The sequence below is a fragment of the Lissotriton vulgaris genome, chromosome 3_2 (assembly GCF_964263255.1).
Source record: "Lissotriton vulgaris chromosome 3_2, aLisVul1.2, whole genome shotgun sequence".
In the NCBI taxonomy this organism is placed as follows: domain Eukaryota; kingdom Metazoa; phylum Chordata; class Amphibia; order Caudata; family Salamandridae; genus Lissotriton; species Lissotriton vulgaris.
The window spans coordinates 165,475,270-165,496,332 of record NC_141690.1 but is presented as its reverse complement, the minus strand read 5'-3'; the positions used below and the strand labels follow the sequence as shown (position 1 = coordinate 165,496,332).

The following is a 21,063-nucleotide window of genomic DNA, read 5'->3' as shown; positions in this document are numbered from 1 at the left end:
TTGCATGGTCATAAAGCCGTGCAAATCAAACAGGTGTCCGGCCGAGTTGCACTCTGTCCGCCTCCATTGCCAGAAGGAGCCGGGAACCAATCCCGGCGGGAACGCCGGGTTGTCAAATAGCGGTGACATTGGAGAGGGGAAGGACGTGAGGTCTCTGGCCACCGCCACTGCATCCCAGACCTGAAGGAGGGTCCTCCTGGTGATGGGTGATTTTTTGATGTATGCCGGTCTATCCGGGCGTGCTAATAATAGGACTTTCCAGAGTGGCATCCCCGCCATGGCCCTGTCCTGGAACAGCCATCGCTTCTCTGAGGTTGGCCTGGACCATTCCAAGAGGTAACGCAGCTGCGCTGCCTGGAAGTACCACCGTAGGTCAGGTACACCTATACCCCCTCCGCCGGGACTCGCGTGATCAGGTCGCGTCTCATCCTAGAGCGTTTACCTGCCCAGACGTATTGCTGCACCGTGTCTTGCAGCTTTTTGAGCATGCCTATAGGAGGGGTAACCGGTATGGTCTGAAAGAGGTAGAGCACTTTTGGTAGCAGGGACATTTTGACAGCAGCCACCCGGCCGAGCCAAGAAAGCGGCTGCTGTTTCCACCTCCGAATATCCTCTTGGATGCGTGTAAGTAGCTTGGCGTAGTTCACTTCGACTGTCTGAGCCGTGGCAGGCGTTAGTTCAATCCCCAGGTATGGGAGCGCCATTTGTGTGGACAAACCTCCTAATTGCAGTGAGCCTCTGTTGGCTGGACGAGTGTTGCACCCCAGGGGGAGAACCACTGATTTCCCAATGTTCATTTTGAAGCCCGACACCCTCCCAAATCGCTCCATTTCCTCCAGAAATACCGGTATCGAGACTCTAGGGTTGGCCACCGCGACCAAAATGTTGTCCGCATACAGGCTGATAGAGTGTTCCTCGCCCCCGAATGTGATGACAGCAGCGGCGAGAGCGGGCAACCCTGCCTCGTACCTCGGTGGATGGTAAACGGCTTGGAGCTCGTACCGTTCACCTTGATTGTCGCTTCAGGTGATGCGTAACGGCTCGCCAACCAGGCCCTAAACTTGTCGCCCACACCAAATTTCGCCAGCGTCCTATCTAGATGGGTCCAGTCCACCCGGTCGAACGCTTTTTCGGCATCGACCGACAGAAGGGCCGCATCCGTTGCATTGTAGTGTGCCTTATTGATTACATGCATCAGGCGCTTGGTGTTGTCTGCGCTTTGACAGGAGGGTATAAAGCCCGCCTGGTCCGGTTCAATTATGCCTGGGAGACACGGGCCCAGTCTCGATGCCAGAACCCCCGTGAAGAATTTTAAGTCGAGGTTGAGGAGAGAGATCGGCCGATATGCAGCACAGTGGGTCACGTCTTTGCCTGGTTTCAGCAGGACAATAATGGCAGCCTCTAGCATCTCTCGTGGGATCAAACCCGGGCCCTGAAAAGAGTTGAACAGTCTTGTCAGTATAGGGGCTATGAGGGGGCAGAAGGATTTATAAAAGCCCGCAGAAAATCCGTCTGGGCCTGGCGCTTTAAGCGGTTTGAGACGGGCAATGGCGGAGACCACTTCCTCCAGACGTATGGGGGCGTCCAAAGCCATGGCGTTTGCCTCGTTGAGGGCCTTTACCCCTGCTCTGTCTAGATAGGCTAAACCCGCCTCAGCGTCTGAGTCTGGCTCGGCCTTTTAAAGTGAGGCATAAAATGTCCTGAATGCTTCTGCAATGCGATCGTCCTCCTGGAGCTCCTCACCACCCTCCTCGCGTATGACTGGGATCCCAGACATGACGGTTTTCGCCTTTAATTTATTGGCAAGTAAGCGGCCCGTCTTATCCCCCCCCTACGTAGTACGTATGTTTAAGGTGCAGTGCAGCGTATTCTGCCCGATCCAAGTTGAGGCTTGCAAGCTGCGCTCTGGCCGCCTTCAGCTTGCCCAGATCCTCGGGGCCCCAGTTCGACTATGCACCCGCTCCAACTCCAGCACCTGCGCTGTCAGCTCCTGTCGACGTTCCCTCCGTTCCTTATTGTCCGCTGCCGAGATCGCTATAAGCTCCCCTCTAATGACCGCCTTGAGCGCCCCCCATACCGCTGCCATGGCCACCTCCCCTGTGCCGTTCTGACCCAGGTAGTCCAAGATGCTTTGGAAAAGCTGCTGTGTTACCCTTTTACAGGAAAGTAGATTCTCCCTGAGGCGCCAGGTACCCTTATGTGGTTGCATGCACGAAACCCGTAGGTGCATTACCACTGCATCATGGTCTGACAAAGCTGCTGGGGCACTTTCCAAATCTTGTACCATGGGGACCAAGTCCGTGAAGCTTAGAAAGAGGTCTATTCCAGCATATGTTCGGTGTACATGTGAATAGAAGGTGTACCCGGGCCGTGTGGTGGACCTCCCTCCATGTATCTACGAACCCCCTACTGGCAAGCCAGCGCTTCCCCTCAGTAGAGAGAGCTCCAGAGTCGCCGATCCTCTGACCCGATCTATCCCTCTCATTATCCATAACCAAATTTATGTCCCCACCTATCAGTGTTTGCCTCGAGCTGATGGTCATGACCTCTGATAATGCCCCCGCAAGAAATGCCTCCTGTTTGGTGTTGGGAGCGTAAATGGACCGTATAGTGAGTGACAGGTTCCCTATATAGACAGTGTGGGCTAATAGCCTGCCCTTGATTTCTGCCACTTTGTCTCCTACCCGGCCCTTGAAGTGCCTAGCGAAGAGCAGAGCCACTGCCGCTTTTTTCTCCGTAGTGGAGGAGTAGAGCTGGGTCGGGAACGCCCTGGACTTCATGCGATGCCAGTCCTTGGCCTGCAATTGCGTCTCCTGGAGAAGGCACACCGCAGCCCCTGAGTTCTCTAAGTAGGAGAGCACTGCCCTTCTCTTGATGGGGTTATTGAGCCCTTAACATTGAGAGTAAGAACCTGAATAGATTTGTCAGCCATGAGGAGGAATACATCGCAACCCTCTTTTCCGCAGTAGTACTCCTAAGCCGCCCCGCTCCCCTGTTCTCATTGCCTGGGAGCTGGGAACACACCGGTAGTAGCCCTTAGACCCCATCCCCCACCTCCCTCCCTCCCCCCCCTCCCATCTCACCCCAACTCCAAATGTAAAACCCCAACTGGTGAACATTGTCCCAGGCCTGTGTGACAGCAGTCCAGGCCCGTTGTAGAGTGTCAAGTGTGTGGGATGTGTGATAGTGGCAGCCCAAGGTCCCCTGTCCTGCCCCCCAACCGTGGTGCTGCAACTTTGCTAGATAGCCTTGTCGTATCAATCCATTTAGGATGCAGCGTTAGTGTCCCTGGAGACCTCCTGTATCGCCGCGGCTTGTTCTTGTGCCACCAATTCCGGGTTAGGTTTGAGGCCCTTCCTGGAGGAACGTCCACGTCGCACCTGCTGCCAGCCATCACCAGTCGACCACGGGGATCCAGATGGGGCCCGTGAGGACCGCCCCTCGTCGCCATCCCATCTGGCTGGTTCCCCTCACGTGGAATGCCCAGCAGGGCGCAAGTGTCCCGTAGTGAACGTAGCTGGTGAAGGGCCCCGTTCCATTTGAAGACCAACCTAAAGGGGTGCCCCCACGAATACGGGACCCCTTTGTCGCGGAGGAAGGTAGTGGCCACTTTGAATGCACGTCGCTTCTGCAAGGTGATTACCGACAAGTCCTGGAATAGTTCCACTGTATGACCCTGGAAGCTCAGAGGCTGTTTCAGGCGTGCCGCTTTTAGGATGCGTTCCTTGAGGGGGTAATCTGGCAGGAAGGCCAGTATGTCTGGAGGGGGTGCCGTAGCCCGGCGGGCCAGACCCACCCTATGGCCCTGTCGATGTGAATCACAAAGTCCTCGTTCTCGTCCAGTACCATTCGAAACAGGCTTTGCAGGTACCCCACCATGTCGTCCCCCTCCGCTTTAGGTGGCACATTTCGGACCAGAATGTTGTTGCGCCGTGATCGGTTTTCAAGGTCATCCGTGTGGGTTTGGAGGTCCATTTGTTGTTCATTGAGTCTGATGATCTCTTGCTGCAAGAGTTCCACCTCCTCGCTCCTGGCCTGTCCAGCTAGCTCGGTCGAGGCCACCCGCTCTCCAAGGTCGTCAACGTCGCGGCGCAGTTCCCTGTATTTCCCTGCCATTTCTTGACGGAGGGTTTGAATGTCCTCCTTGAGAGAAGCAAATAGGGATTCCATGAAAGCCTTAGTGGCTGGGGCTTCCCCTCCATCCCGGTCTTGACCTTTGGGGGTAATCGGCTGAGCCGGTTTGTCCGGGCTTTTGTCAGTCTTGGAAGTTCCTTTGTTCAACATGTCCGGGATTGTGCGATTCCCCTTGCGGTTGGAAGAGGACATAGTCAATAACCTCCTGGGTTCTTCCTTCCCCCGGAGCGTGCCGCGTGTCCCTGTGTGATCACTCGCAATAGCGGGCCCACAAGAGGGGTAGGAGGAGACGTGTGTGCTGGTCGCGTTGTGAGTGGTAAGCACCGAGTGCCCACCGGCCAGGGCCCCGGACTGCGCTATCCCACGTCTTCCCAGGCCCAGCCTTGTCCTTCATGCACCAGTGGTCTTGTGGAGCCCGTATGGCAGTTCTCGCTGCACACCCTAGGTCGCCGGCGATCTCCGGGGGCCCGTGCTGTGCCCCCGAGCCTACTTCCCCGGCGTCGGGGTCGTCCTCGTGTGCCCCCTGGGTCCCCGATTCTGCCCCTCGGTGGTTTACGCTAGGGCCTTCTATTTCCTCCGGTCCCAAGGCGACAAGGGAGACCGCCCGAAAGGCGGAGAGGCCCAGCGAGTGTGGTGATGCTGCTGTGGCAGGGCCTACGGCGTCATTGCTCAGGAGGGCCCAGCGCCCACGCCTAGGGCTTTAGTCCGCCCGGCGGGTGCCCGTTCAGCGCCCCCCTATCACTCTCTCTCAGCTCCTGAGCCCGCTTCTCTGCTTGCTCACTCGGGCGATGCCCAGGCCTAGGGCTTTAGTCCGCCCGGTGGGGGCTGGTTCAGCGCCCCCCGATCCCTCTCTCTTGGCTCCTGAGCCTGCTTCTCTGCTTGCTCACTCTGGCGAGTCCCCTTCACCGCTGAGTGGGCCGGACTGTCCTGGGCCTCGCGGTTCCACATGTAAGGGCGCGGCCTCGTGTCACCGGGCCCCCGCATCCCTCCCCGGTCCGGCCAGCGCCGGGGGCTCGATCACCTGCCCCCGAGTTGCTGCCGCCCAGGTCCACCTTGTTATGCTCCTCACCTCCGCCAGCAGCCGTGTCTCTCTCGGCGTCCGCCGCTTCCCAACCGTGCAGGCCCCAGCCGGGGCCTCGAGTAGGTCCCCTTGCCGCCTGGACCAGCGCCTCCTGTCGCTGTTCGCGCCGCCTCGGCCCGCCGCCGGGACGGCGCCCTGCTCCGCTCGTTCCTCTCTCCGCGGGTAGGGGAGACCAGCCGCTGTGTTTGTGTGGCCTCACAGCTGCCACGATGGGCCCCCCTGCTGCCAATGCTCCGGTGGCCGGGTCACCCCTGGCGCGCCTCCGGCCGGCAATGGACAAACGCGGCCGCCACGTGGGTGGTGCTCCTTCCCTCGGTCCCTGCTGCGACCTCAGGGTCCCCAGTCGGTGTCTCTCCTCCCGCCAGCAGACAGCGATGGGCTCGAATGGCGAGGTAGTGCGCTTTAGAGCACGGCCAGGGGACTTAGGACGAGAAGCCTCAGTAATCCACCTCCTCTCAGGCCGCCATCTTGGCCTGGAGATAATTTCTTAAGCTCTACAACTGTAACCCATGGAGAGCTAAGGGGATGGTTATGGGTACATCAGCTTTTTACATAGAAAATGTTTCTTTCTTGTTCAGCTGTTACAAATAAATTAACCAACCACACTTCTCTGAAAGGAAATCTATGGCGCTATTACGAGTTTGGTGGTCCAATCGACCGTCAAACCTGTGATGGCGGCTTGCGGACCCCTAGACTTGCGGTCTGCCCGCCGCATTAGGACTGTGGCAGTTGGACCATCACGGGACCATTGCTACTGTCAGGGATCCACGAACCTGTGTGGTGGTGCAGTGGTCCGAGACCCCTAATATGCTGGCGGTACCAACCAAGCATATTAGGGGTTTCTTCACCACCACACTTTTCATGACGGTGCGACCGCCATGAAAAGTGTGTTGGTGAGGTAACAAAGAGGGTCCTATAGGGCCCCCTTGTGCTTCTGTGCCATGGGGTGGATGCAGGGGGGCACATTGTGTGTCCCCCGTCTAGATTAATTACCATGTTTCTGCACAGAACAAAATGCACAACATTGTGCCTTTCAGTCCGAGCAGGAACTTGCTTAGGCATTCCCACGCGGTGCCTATTTCAAGGGCACCACAGTGGTAATGCCAAAAAACTGCCAGCCAATGAATTAAAAAACTTGAATCTGGCAGGCGGTCTGTCTTGGCTTTGGCAGTGTGGGAGTGGGGCCACAGCGTGGGGGCCCCGTTCCCACACTATCAAAGTCATAAGAAGGTCCAAAGGCTGTTATTTCACAGTATATTAGATGTTTAAACAGAGCTACATAATACACACCTTACAAATGCAGATAATGTTCATATAAAAAAATATCTCTCTGCACAACTAAAAGCATGATTAAAACTCTTTCCTGACAGATATTAGACTTATGTCATAAACTAACATTTTATGGGAGCTAGATTTGAATAAATCGTGGCCCAATACTTTACCGAAAAAGATTTGGATAACAGTTCACAAGTCCCCATGCACTGAAAGTGCAGCCCAAACTCTGCTTTTATATACGAAAGACTTCTGATAACTCCTATGACACATAACAGATTAAACCCTGTTTTACGTAATACTATTTATCTTGTAAGGATAAGTCACCGATCTGAAATATATGCTTTTTACATATTCATATATCCTCAGGTTTTGGCAACTAATTTGTAGTCAAACAAATTTCATTTTTAACTCCAATATTTATTAATGTTGCAAATATATTTTTGGGTAGTCTTTCAGATTATTGGCCCTGTTGCTCCTTTGATAATCATATTTTAGGTAAGCAGTTTCCTTTCAACAGATTACTAATAGTTAGAAAAATGCTGCTGATGTTTTTTTTAAGACATAGTGATACAGTGTTTGTTCCAATCATAAACGTGACACTGCTTATGTGTCACCAATTTCACTTGCTGTTAATAGAGAATCCTTATGGTTTCTTATAACTTCTTTTGTTAAAAAATAATGTCAACTCCATCAGATTCACTACCTAGACTTACCGTAGTTACTTATCTACACACTGTTGAATTTCTATATATCATAGTTATATTGTGAAGTAAGAACCGTGAATCTAAATTGTTATAAGCTGTATCATTGATGAATTACATATTTCTTCATTCTTATCTTCTTAGATTTGTATACTTAGGAATATGACGTTTATTTTTCTGATTCTTTCCCTCCCTCTCATTTAAATGACCTTTTCCCACATTCTTTTCTCCTTTCTTCTTTTCTTTCATTCTATGATGAATAGTGGTATCTGTTACTATGATCTTCATGCTGATAGCAATAATATGCAGCATTATGATTTGCCATGTTCTCACATGTCTGGTAATTTGCTAATATAATTAACTTTTTGACATGTTATGTCATTTCTTTCTATTGTTTAATAAAATCTCTTAAACTAAAAGAATACGCTTGCTGAGAAATCATGCGAATACTGTTGGCTATATGACCTTTAGTAACAGCAAACTATGCGGCTTTACAAAAAGAACCGGGGATAGTAAACAAACTTTATGACATGAGGGAGACGTTCGGTTGTTTGGCTGTTTAGGTCACACTAGAAATTTCATAAACTAATGCAACATAGAAGGTGAACTGCTTCACACAGGAAGACTACATAGCAAAGTCTGTGTACTCTGTGAAGCTTTCTTCTTTATTCCCATCACTATATTATTACCAGCTATTGCCTATATTTGGAAGTCAGCAAATGTACACGATAAAGGCTTCTTATGGAAGCCACATACACGCAGGATGAATGCAGAGAGAAGCATCGTAGGCTGCAAATATTTACAGTTTAAGACACAGAAAGATGGCCTGATTTGTCTAGCATCATTCAACTGTTGGACAACTAGTTAAGCCAGTACTAAAACTAAAGGGGCAGATTTACAATAAGTGGCGCATTCCTGCATATCAGCAGGGATGCGCCACTTATTTTGCGCCATGACTCCGCCACCATTGATGCGCCGCATTTACAATCCGGCGCACCAATGGGCAAAAACGGCACAGATGCGTCACGCATTTGTGCCGCAAAGGCGGCGCATTGCTGGAGTTGCGTCGCAAGCGCAGCGCAGCTCCAGCAAGGCACTGGGGGGCCCTATCTTGTTAATGCTGCGTCAATCCTTACGCCTGCTTCAAGCAGGCGCAGGGTTTTGACCCAGCATGGGCTCCAAAGTGACTGAGTGAAATCTTGTAGATGCACAGGAAGCCTCCTTCTGGCGCAGGGCTTTACAACGTGACGCATCTCCCAGATACGTCACGTTGTAAGTACCCCGTACCATGGTGCATCTTTTGCGCCGCTGCTGCGTCACAAAAGTGATGCAACGTCGGCGTAAAAGGGGCGCAAGGGGCTTGTAAATCTGCCCCTAAGTTTCTAGGAGCCAAGAGCTCCACGTGGCCAGATTCCCTAGATTTGCTCCGCCCCTTTCTGTGTGATGGAGATCTTTTGCACAGATGACCCTGTTGATGACCGTGTTGACAAGTTAAGCATGCGCGAGCCTGCCAGAATCCAACACTTCCATGTGCATTATTTGCGGTATAATCGTGTGCATACTCTACCTGTTAAAATGTCGTGCCGTATGTTTCTGACTGAGATGCGGGCTCTCTTGATTGGATTCCCAAATTCATCCTTGACCACGCCTTTAATACCACGATGGGACTAGTGTAGGAGGAACAGAATAAAATACAGCGAAGAGTTAATGCATTCACTCACAATGACTGTTTTTATATTTGTATTTCCTAATGATAAGATTTCCAATGTAAATAGTTACAAGAACATGTCACAAATCTAACTGAAAGCTGATAGCAACATTGCTCAAAATGACACAATATATGGGAGTGAGGGCATATTGGCCACATTGACAATTCCAGCTCGACGTCTTGCAGTGGCACAAGAGATGGTTAAACGGCAACACATATAAATTATAAACTTGTTCCTTTTGTAAACACCAGTCTCGTTTGGCATTTGTCGCACACGTGCATCAGAGATTCTGGGGGCAACTCACAACAGCTTCCTTTGACTTGCCTATGATTTCAGCACAGTGCACAAGGCAGAGCATGTAAGGGCAACCTCGTTTCATACATGCTACTGGGCACGCATGTGAAAAGATCTGGGCTGGCACATCATATGGGATACCGGTGCTGAGGGATAAAACACGCTTGGAAAAAGTCTGCTTTTTATGAATATGCTTTAGTTTTCAGTTTGGTGCGTGTGGTGTCCTGCAGTGGTTAATTTGAAAAACAATAAGTGCCTCGTCAGGAGGACACGGCACCTGGCACCATCTATTGCCCCTGCCAGCGCTGCGAGTGACAGTACCAGCACAACTATTAAACATCGCACAAAACTGCGACAATTCATACTATTCCGAGCCCCCAAGACTATAAGAATTCGGACTTTAGTGGCATGTATTAGTGTTTGTAAATGTATATTAAATTAATAAACAGCTGTTGTTGTGTTCATACCCAAATGTGGCAGACAGCACCACCATGTGGCAGACAGCCACAAACATGCCGGAATCCGCCGGCTCAAATAAAGCACTAGTGGCTGGTACAGGCTGACTATCAGAAGGAGCCACTTGTTAGAATTGATGGATGAGAGACTAGAAGAGCACACATGGATGGATGAGTGCGTGGATGGGTGTATAAGTGCATAGATAGATGAATGTGTGAATACATGAATGGACACATGGTTAATGAGTGAGTGCAAGGATGGATGAATGGTTAAATTGATGAGTGAATACTTGAAAAAATGAGACTTGTTCAAATTGCCTCCTGTGCAACATCGCTCATCACCAACAAAGGAAGATGCATAGTTTCTCTGTTTCTCAAACCACATATGCTGCTTAAAATCTCCATCCACAGCTTTACTTGCATAAAACTGCCAAAGCATATACTGAGAATTGCCATAATGATGCTGTGCCAGCATTATGGAGCATTGTGGAGTGGTGTGGCTCACTGGTTAGAGGTGGCAGACCCGTAAGCAGACGACGGCCCGGGACCAGGGTTCGATTCCTGACGCGGCAGGGTCGTGGACCATGGTCAGCGGGCTCGATAATTCTCGCCTCGGTGCCTACTCCAGTCAGGGACCACACTTGGCAACTCTGGGCATTAGCTTGCCTCATCTTCACAACGGCCCTGCCAGGGATGCTTGGTCGCACCTTAGAGATACCCATTAGGGACCATCTCTCAGGGTGAGCCAGGACGGGTTCCCCAGCGGTCGAAGCGCGGAGATACTCCTCCGGGAGTCGATTCCTAGTGCTATATAAACCCACAATTAAATTAAATTATGTTACAATTAAATACCTTTCTGCTATGCTATGGAAATCAGAGCTAGTTATGTCAGGTATTGTTGCCATCATGCAAAAGATTCGAGAATATGTCGTATATTACCAACCGGGACAGCAGCAATCAGAACTTGGCACTATTATGGCATTGATGCTAACATTTTTCCAGGAAACAGCTCAGTTATGCCATCAACAGTATTGTGCTAGGTATGGCTATCATCATGCCACGGGTGACAACATTATGCCAAGATTCACCATGGTGCATCTCAAAGCATCACACCAACAAACCCAACATGCAGAAAAGTGTCTGTCGCCCGCCCCTGTGCTCCGTGACTGGGGGAACTTTGAGCACCCCCTTCCACAGCTAGTAAAGTAAACAAGCATTGGCATAGCCAATAGGTCTAGCCTCACAAGTGTTTAGTCAAGCAGCACATCATCCTGGATACTGTGCCGCCAGGGATTGAATAGCTATACAATGCTGTCACAATGGGGCTTTGCGGGTGGCGGCTGACCTGAGGGAGGCTTGCCCCCCCTGGGTGTTTTGTTGGGGCTCCGGGAGGGGGGGGGGGGTTGACAAGCAGGAGACTGGGACGAATCTGCTTTGGGCTAGTTGGGCTGTCATTGGGCTTGTAGTGGGCTAATCTTGGGCTCCTTGGGCTTGTGGGGATATATAACCGGCCATGTCAGGTGACTGCCCACCATTTTAGGGACAGTGACACGGCAGCCGGTGGTTAGGCAGGGGCGTTTTTGGCCACCCACCCTCCCTATAACGCAGGACATTGGGGGCAGGGCCTCGGGTCTGCTTTGGCTTTGTGGTGGGTGATAGCGGGGGGCCAGGTGCCGGGGAGAAAGGTTTCTGCTGGGTGTTTTCTTGGGAGCAGGTGTGTCCAAGGGCTGGTGGTAGGTTTGGTTTCGTGTCGCTGAAACAGGTGCTGGATGATGGTTGCTTTAATGGCACATTTTCCTATTCTAGGGGGGATGGGTCAGGATATGAGGACTGAGGTGTTCCTGGACAAAGGGGGGGAGTGTACATATGACAAGTATTTAACAGTTAGCCAGGCTTTGTGCAGTTTGCATTTATGTGTATGTTGTTCTTCGGGGGGAACCATTTTAGGGGTGGGGGTGGGGGTTTGTCAGGTAGTGCATATTTAGTTAGGCCTAGTTTTGTACGGCACAGGCCAAGTGTTTTTTGTATTGTTAGGGTGCACCTGCTTCCAATAAAGCGGCCTTTGTCACACCTTAATTTTGTCTCCGGTTGGTCTGTACCCCCCCCCCCCCCCTCCCTCTCCCGATGGGCCCCAAGTCAGTCTGGAGCTAAACAAAGATAGCTCAAGCAACTGGATGATCATGAATGCCAAACAATAAGCTAATGTTTGATGATAAAGAGGCTTGACACTGCAAGCTCTGGTGCCGTGTCACACAGCTTTTTTAAGCGTGATGGGGTGGGTGGTACAGGCAAGTGAAGTGGATGCAGGAAGTAGAATGCAGGGGAGAATGAGAGACACCACATTCAGTGGAGGGAGACCCGAGATGCTGTGATATGGACAATAAATGCTACAGAGAACTCTGAGAGGGATGGGTACAGAGAGACAGGGTGGATCAGCAAAGTGGAAAGAGCAAGTGAGAGACACCTGGCAAGTTGAGTTAAGGCACTTCAGGGAAGAGAGGGGTATGCTACTGGACCTGTGCTGCCCTGTGCAAGAGTAAGAGATGCGCGTGTGTGGAGCTTAGCAAGCTTCGACTGGAGAGAAAGACACTTTAGGGAAGATAATGAGAGGTTATGAAGACAGACAAAAGGCAGGGGGAAGAGTGAGAAACAGGAAAGGAAGACATAGCAGGCTGAAAATGGAGAGAACGTGGGACTGAGACAGTCTGCAGGGAAGAAAATATGAGAAGCTGCAGACCGCTGGCAAGCTGAGACGGTAAAGAAAGACCTTTAACAGCAGAGAGTGGGGTATAAAGACAGTCTACAGGAGGAAAAGATGTGAATCACAGAGAGAGATGGGATACCTGACAAAGAGGAGAAAGACACCTCACGGAAGAGAGACCGGGGTGCAGAGACAGTCTTTAGGGGGAGAAAGTGAGAGAGATGTCATATCTGACAAAGAGATAAAAACCCTTGCGTAAGAGTGGGTGGGGTCCAGAGACAGGGGGTAAAGGAAACAGAGACAGATGGGAAATCCGTCAGAATAAGACAGAAGAGACTAGCACCTCACAAAAGAGATGGTGGGGTATAGAGACAGCAGTGCAGAGGCAGAGAGAGCGAGCAAGAAATCACAAGCAGGGGTGGGCAGTAGAGCAGGATGAGGTGGAAAAGGTAGCCAGAGGCACATTTCAGGGAAGAGTGGATTCAAATGTAGAGAAAGACAAAAACTGCACGGGGAAAGCAAAGAGAAAATATAGATAACGTGAGAAGGGGAAGAAAAGAAACTTCCTGAGTGGGCGGATTTAAGTGCGGACAGTTCTTTTTTTTATATAGTTACCACAGGGGCCAATGCCCAGCAGAATGGAGGTCACTCCAGAATAAGCTTGTTAGATTATACTGGCCTGAAACATATTTTATGTTATACAGTGAATATAGAAAAATTCAACTTCACTCTCAATGCAACAATATTGCCCCCTTCCTTTTCAGCTACCAGAACAATCAACCTTCTTATATTTGCCTTAATCTGCAACACAGTGGATGGCAACACAGAGCACTAATGAATCGCTACCTACATCAAATCATATTTGATATGTTATGCCAGTTGTAGTCTTCTACACACTTGTGAATATACTTTTGAGGTTTAGCCTTAAAGAGTGATAAGAATTGTTCATACCCATGTGGTCTTTCCCAATGAGTTGTATACCCGAATGAGATTGTAAATTGCTTTACTTGTAAGACATACTAGCCGGAGTTGTTGACTGTTGATCTTGGACAGTGATATTTTCACATGTGGTGCTACCTTGTTGCTTTATGAATATGGAGGGAGACTAACAATGCTGCCAAGGTTGCTTCTAATTTAATGCCACTCAAAATGCATAGTCAATGTTAGGGATACAATACAAAAGACGGTGGGATTTAGAACAGACAACATCAACAGAAAAAAAGTTATGTTTTAGGAAAGGGCAGGGAAGGCTCAAGATTAGCATCAGAAAATATATCCCTCTTTTGAAAGGTGATCCATCCAGAGAATGCGCCATCAGAGAAGCTGGTGTCAAAATAAACAAAAAAAGGTTTCCAAAAGGCTTGACAAAATAATAATTTACACGGGAAGGATTGAAGAAAGATGAAAATGAAAATGAAAAATCTAAATAGAGACTTGTTCTTGTCCTAAGTTGTTTGCTTAAAGACAGAAGTGCATCTTCTTATGCCACGAAATGAATCTGCAAACTATCATCTTGACATAACGTAATGAGTTCTGACAAATATAATCTTAATCATATAAAACTGAGTTTGTTCTATCGGGGCAAACCCTTCAGTTGCAGTCTGTTCCTCGTCAATGATGAAATGAATGTCTTAATAGATACAATTGCAGTTGCTCAACTGAAAAGTTATTAATGAAAATTGGAATTTTAAATTTCAAAATTAAAGACGCTTAATTCAGTTTTATCATGCAAACATGACCTGAAATCTGTGCTGTGATCTGCAGCACAGGAATGAAGACAGCAATGCTTACATTTTAAATAGAGTAGATTATATTAACCAACTCGATAGCATTCGTGTTATTGACCCCGAAGGATAAATGACCGAGCCAACTCTGTCAAATCTTTGGTATACTGTACTACACAGAAGCTCCTGTTACATGAGTTATTTTGAAAAAAATGTCTCTAATAGATCACATGAATACTCAGAAATAAAGATTTAATAAAATAAAATTTAATAAAATAAAATACAACGCAAACCAAATGCTCCCGACATATTTACAATAACACCTATACAATAATGTATGTAAATGTATGACATTGCTATGATGATATTAATGTTAATTGCATCTTGCTGAGCTCTAATCTAATATAAACTGCAACAGGTAGTCATCAATGTCTAAATTCCCATGGTATCATACACAAACATTTCTTCAGGGCTGATAATGCAGACTTCCTATAATTCATCGAAGCAGAGGTTTGTACCCAGATGCCTAGAGCCACATACTTCACTCTATTTAAAAGTGTATTAATTCAAATCAGAAAATGCGAGGTTTTTCCACCTGCATTCACTGTCACAAATTAAGCACTGTCCATGTTGCAGCAATATTAGGAACTGGCAACAGGAATAAATAAATACGAATGCTTCAGAGTTGATTTTATTTGTAATTCTCTCAACCTGTATCTAGGGGAGTGTAGTGTCGGCTGCTGAACAATGAAGTTAAAATGTGATACCTAAAGGGGGATGGGCAGAGGGGGTCATTCATTATTCCACAGGCCCAGAAGGTTGCACTGCCTCATGCTATCACATTTATTTACACATTTTAGAGCAAACCAGCCCAAATTATTTAAGACAGCTAACATACCTAATATCACCAGATGGTGCTAGATGATGGAGCTGTCCTGTTTATGCTTAATATTTAAACTTTCCAGGAAATCCACACCTATGAAAGCCCGTTGTTGCCCTCTGCCCCAACAAAGTCCTGGGACGTCTGCTCTGGACCGGAATACAATGCCAACTTTTGTGGAGGCAACTTGGGATTTTTCTTTAAAAAACCTAAATCCTGCAGCTCATTATAGTAATTGGTGACCAGTGTGGCAGCTGCAGGTGTGTCCAGAGGCGGCCAACAGCTGAAATGGACCAGACAAAAATTGTGAATTAATTGAATGCAGCCAGTGACAGATACAGGGAAAAACAGCACCGAATAGACAGGAAACAGTGTGGAGCCTAAACTGGGGCTGGGAGTTAGGTCCAAGGAAGCAACTGGTGATCGTGTTTGGTCTATATGTGAGTTTTAGAGTTTTTTCTCCATTGAGACTTTTATTTTGTGTGAGACAAAAATAAAGCAACAGACTGGGAGTGCTGAAGAGCAGCCCTTTTTACAAAGTTCAACAACTTCCAAAGTATTCACTACATAAAGAGACAACTTACAAAGGTCAACCCTTATATGGGTTTAAGCGGGAACGATAATTTGTTTTCAACAATTCCATTTTTTTCAAAGGTTTATGCCAACTTTATGCCAACTCATATTTCGTGACTAGTTTGTCTATTCTTTGTGAAAAAATAAGTGTTTTGTTAATGTTTGCAATAATGATTCAGAATTCTGTCCTTTCTACTATAACAGCCTGTCTTCCAACAGCTCTTTGGTCATCATTCTCGTCCTCTGATATATGCCAATGTTGGAATACTCAAAGATCAGGCTAGTCCTGTTGTTTTTCTTTTTTTAAACAAATAATATTGAAGGTTAAGACGGCAATACAGCATTAGTCCATTGAAGTCAACAGCGCCACATAGGCCTTGTTATAATTCCAATATCCCATATTTAAAAACATTACATAATCAAAATAACTGCTTTAAGCTCAATTCTCCCCCCCTACATGAGTCAGTTCCGTCGTAGAAATGTAAATTGATACTTGTATAGCGCACTACTCACCCGCAAGGGTCTCAAGGAGCTTGTACGAATACCGCTGTGGAACCCATCCTGGCTTTCCCTGTGAGGCGTCCACTCCTGGGCACCCCCAAGGTGGAGGCCAGGCATCCTTAGCGTTGTGGGGGCCGTTGTGGAGATTAAGCAAGCTATTGCCCAGAGTTGCAGAGTGGGACTCCATGATTGGACTAGGCACTGAGGCGAGAATTATCAGGTCCATGGAATTTTTTAGCCCAAGACCCGCCGAGGCGGGGAATTGAACCCTGGTCCCGGGCTAGACCTCTGCATCAGGGTCTGCCACTCTAACCATTGAGCCACAATTCTCCAGAAATAACATGTAATGAGGGCTGGCATAATCTGGTTCGGTTGGCGCTTTGCTCGCAGTCGGAGGGGGATGCACTTACAATGAGAATCCTCATGTTCTCATGGAGGTGGGAGAGTCGGTGCTGGTGAACTTACCTGAGTGGGATCCTGTGTATCTAGATCTGTTCCTCTCAAGAAGTCTACTAATGTTTCCCAAGTCTGCGCTATTTCAATGGAGAAAATGCTCTTCCTAGCTTCCCTAATCAACACTTCCCCTTCATATCCTGTCCACTTCTATACCTCCTTTCCCCACCACGCTATTTTGAGCCCTCTAGTGGATTTCCAATTTCTCATAATCTCACATTTTTGTGAGTCAGTAAGCCAGGCCCTGGAATCTACTCATAACCTTCATCTTGGCAATATGGGTGAACCAGTTAAGAATGCAGTGTCCGATCGTGCAGGGACCTCCCTGGAAATCGTATTCCCTACTACTGCTTTTACCTCTTCCCAAAAGGTACCAAGGAAGGGCAGACCCATATCATGTGCTTTAGGTACGCTCCTATTGCCACGCATTTCGGGCAGGCCGCTTCACCTGTACGAAAGCATTTGTTATTATGGCCTGGGGTCATATATGCTCTATGAAGGGAAAAGTAGTTAATCAGCTTGAATCTTGCATTTCTGGAGACTTTGGCATCCTCGCTAAGATACTGCCCCAAACTTTTTCTGGAATGGGGATCTCCAGGTCTTACTCCCACCTGGACTTCAAGGGCTCCAGTGGTTGCAGCGTGCTCCGAAGAAGCGATCTATATGGGCAGGTAACCGACTTAATGGTACCTGCTGCTCTTATCATGCAATGGCAAGTGTTTTGGTTGTGTGTTCAGGCATGATCATTTTCCAATGTGCGCGGAACACACCTGTCTGAAGCTGGAGGGGATTGAATTCCTCTCCGAACTCCTCAAACGAAAGGAGCTTACCTTCACAAAACTGGTCACTCACCTTCTTCATGCCCACTTCTACCTAATAATTTAAACTCTCCCATTGTCTGCTATGAGGTAAGCAGTTCACCACCTTTAAGGGTATGTTTGACAAGTAGGGGATCTCTGTGTGTGTGTTTTTTGAAGGCACCGGGTCCTGCAATGCTGCATCACTTTATATTCTGGCATATCTTCATCTGAGGCTTACAGTGTTCTCAGTAGTGCTCCTGTTAACCTGGGGTACTCCGGGACAAACTGCCCCCCTTCTCTGTCCAGGGATTGTCTACTGGCGATCCACTGAGTGAACCTCTGGAGTTGGTCTACCAAGTAATAGGACTCAAACTCCAGTACTTCCAGTCCCCCATCATCGGATGGTCACTGTAGTTTGTCTAGTGCCACACATGTGCGGCTTGAGCCACAAAGGAATGACATCGGCAAAGAGTCAAGTTCCCTAAAGACTGCTCTGGTAATCCACACCGTCAGCACTACGAAGAAGTATGATGGCCGGGGAGGGCTACCATTTTAATCAGGGCCACCCTGCCTGCCACATAGAGTGGGAGCATTCTTCAAATGTCAGCACAGGCTCTCAAGGATCTGATAGCATGTCCTATATTACCTTCTAGTAAATTCTGTCGATCATGGTATATTTTCATCCCTAGATATGGTAGACATTTAGGGTCCAAACAAATCCAGCAATGGAGCATCCGCCTCTTAAGGGAAAAGTTGTAATGTCTGCTAGTTCATACTTAAGCCAGACCAGGCCCCAAACTCTCCCTTCCAGCACCCCTAACTCACTCCAAGTCAATTCCTGTGTCTCTGATAAATAATATTAGATCATCCGCATACAGAACTATTTGGTGCTGGTGGGTGCCACTGCCAACCTGGATGCCCGTGTGTTAGATCTGGGCGTCTCTATTTGGAAGAGGTAGGTACCAATGTCCAGATAGGGACCCTTGCCTCTAGTCAGGATAAGGGGGATATATTCTTAGGATAAACCCTGCTCACCCCCAAGGGGGTGAGCAGGAGCTATCCTTGGCACGAGCAGACAGGCTTATCAAAGGCAATGTGTAAAGTATTTGTACCAACACTCACAGTAACACAGTGAAAACACCACAAATGGACTCCACACCAATTTAGAAAAATAAAGCATCTTCATATACACTACACAATACCAAAACAACAAAAATCCAACATACACTGTTCCAAAATAAGTCTTTAAAAAGAGTTCAAAAGTTTGCACGAAAATAATCCACAGTTGCGTCACCTTTAACCCAAAGTACCTGTAGATGCGATAAAAGTTCCAAGCGGCAGCTGCAGCGTCATAAAACAAGAGATGCGTCACTCCAGAGACCCTGGGGAGGCGATGCGACAACTCCGCTGCACTCAGCGGACGGGTTGCGTCGAATCCGGCCTGTATGTGGAGCGATGCGACACCTTGTATGGATTCCTGTTTGCAGGTTCTCTGGTAGGAAGCGACTCGCACAGGCACAATGAGACGATCTTCGGGGCTGTGATGATCTTCGGTGCAGCTGCGCGGCGCAGTGTTGATCCTCTTCTGACGCGGCCCCTCGAAGCGTTGCTGATGGATCTCTGCAACAATGTTTGCTGTGACAGGATGCGGTCCGCAGGCAAGCGGTGCGACGGGTTTCACAGCGACGACATGCTCTGCGACAATATTCGCAGCAACAGAAATCTTCCCGCACTGGGGCAATGCGATCCTCAAGCAAGAGACGCATCAAGTTTTGCAGTGGAAACAGGCGCTGCCACGATCCTTGTGGCAACGGAAATTTTCTCGCACTGTCGACGATGCGCTCTGCAAGCGAGTGATGCGTGCAAAATTGTAGATCTTCTTCTGTTCTGTTTGTCCAGCTCCCGCATCAAGAGGAAATAACCTCCAGAGGCCCCTCAAATGCATCAAGCACTCTTGGCAGGTCAGAACTCTCACAGCAGAGTTCAGGGAGGAAGCTGGGGGTGAAGTCCTTTTGTTCCTGGGACTTCTTAACAGGAGGCCAGCTCTCCTCAGGCACTTGGAGATCTCTTCAAGCAGGGGACATAGCAACATCAAAGTCCTTCCCCTCTCCTTGGCAGAATAGCAACTGCAGGTCATCCTTACAGCAGGTCAGTCCTTCCTCTTCAGTCTTTCAGCTTTTATCCTTGGCAGAGGTTTCTTCTAGATTCCAGGAAGATCTAAAGTTCAATGGTTTGGGGTCCTGTAGTTATACCCCAAAAAGTATTTGATCCCTTTGTTCAGGAGGGCTCTGAGCCCGGTCAAAACCAGTTCTGGGTGTCTCCTGCCAGTGGACACCTTCCTTTGAGAAAAGAGAGAGAGAGAGGGGGGCAGGGTCGTCAGCCGCCCAGCAGGAGGTGGAGCCAGCATTGTGGAAGGGAGGCACAGCCCTATTCAGGCCCAAGTGCTATCCCGTCCCACCACTCAATTTGCAGATGAAACTATTCAGCCTAGAGCTGACTCGCCCAGCCTCATGGAGCCACCCCAGCCCCTGTCACTCACAAACCAGGCAGTCAATTCACAAACAGGTAGAGGCACACAGAAAGGTTAGACAAGAAAACAGCCACTTTTTAAAAGTGCTGATTCAAAGATAGGATTTAAAAACCATGCTGAGTTCAGGGATACCAGACCTCAATTTTACATCTTGATCCTATAGGAAGATATGCAGGTAAACGTTATACACAGCATTCCCAATTCTAGCCTATGGGCAAGATGGCCTTTCAATAGAGAAAAACGAAATTGGCAGTATTTCACTATCAAAGCATGTCACCCACACTAGTATATGCTCTACCTTTCACATACACTTCACCCTGCCCAGGAGTGTACCTTCCAAAGGGGTGTCCAATGTGTACAGAAAGTGAAGGGTTAGGCCTGACCAGTGGGGACACGAGCCAGGTCAGTATGGCAGTTAGCAACTGCACACAGGCACTGCGGTGGCAGGCCTGAGACACCATTTTAGGGCTACTCATGTGGGTGGCACAATCAGTGCTGCAGGCCCACTAGTAGCATGCGATTCACCAGCCCTGGCACACTCAGTGCACTTTACTAGGGACCTACCGATGAAACAAATCTGCCAATCATGGATAACCAATCATAATAACAATTTATACAGAGAGGATATGCACTTTACCACTGATCAGCGGTGGTAAAGTGCCCAGAGTCCTATAGTCAACAACCACAGGTCAGGAAAAATAAAGGAGGAAGAAGCAAAAAGCTTGGGGATAACTCTGAAAAAGGGCCATTTCCAACACCATGTCGTTGTTCACCTCCCGTGCCACACAGGTGAGCGGCCCTGTTGCCAGGGTGAATAGCAGTGAATAGCAGTGGCTACAGTGGGCATCCCTGCCCAAGACCCTGGTTGTGGGGTCTATATATATAGCAGCTTAGCCCATGCCAAAACGCCCTTCATTAGGTTCATCCTGGTCTTCATCCCATATAGGAACCTTCATTCCAGGCTATCAATGGTTAGATACTTCACATCGCCCTCCTGGCCATGCACGTCGGGAGTACACAGAAACAGAACTGTGTCCAGCTGATCATGGAGCTCATGCAGGCTGGAGAAAAAGGAGTAATCCCTCACCTGCTGGTATAGCCTACACCAGTGTTAGACCTGGCATCATTGGCGTGAGTCTCCCTTCCATTTTTGACGGATTGCCTCCTCTGTTTTGATATGTTTTTGCTGGATTTATGCTTTGGGCCCTGTGCCACTGCTAACCCGTGCCACAGTGCAAGTGCTCCCTATGTT

General features: G+C 48.6%; 1 protein-coding gene across 1 annotated transcript in view; it reads right to left on the bottom strand.

Annotated features, from left to right (window-relative positions):
* CPZ (carboxypeptidase Z) overlaps positions 1 to 21,063 on the bottom strand; it is a 309,764-nt gene that overhangs the window by 11,270 nt on the left and 277,431 nt on the right. The window contains exon 10 of the mRNA XM_086964143.1: positions 8,759 to 8,858. Within this exon, the coding sequence (XP_086820269.1) occupies positions 8,759 to 8,858 (100 nt within the window). The remainder of the gene's footprint in view (positions 1 to 8,758; positions 8,859 to 21,063) is intronic.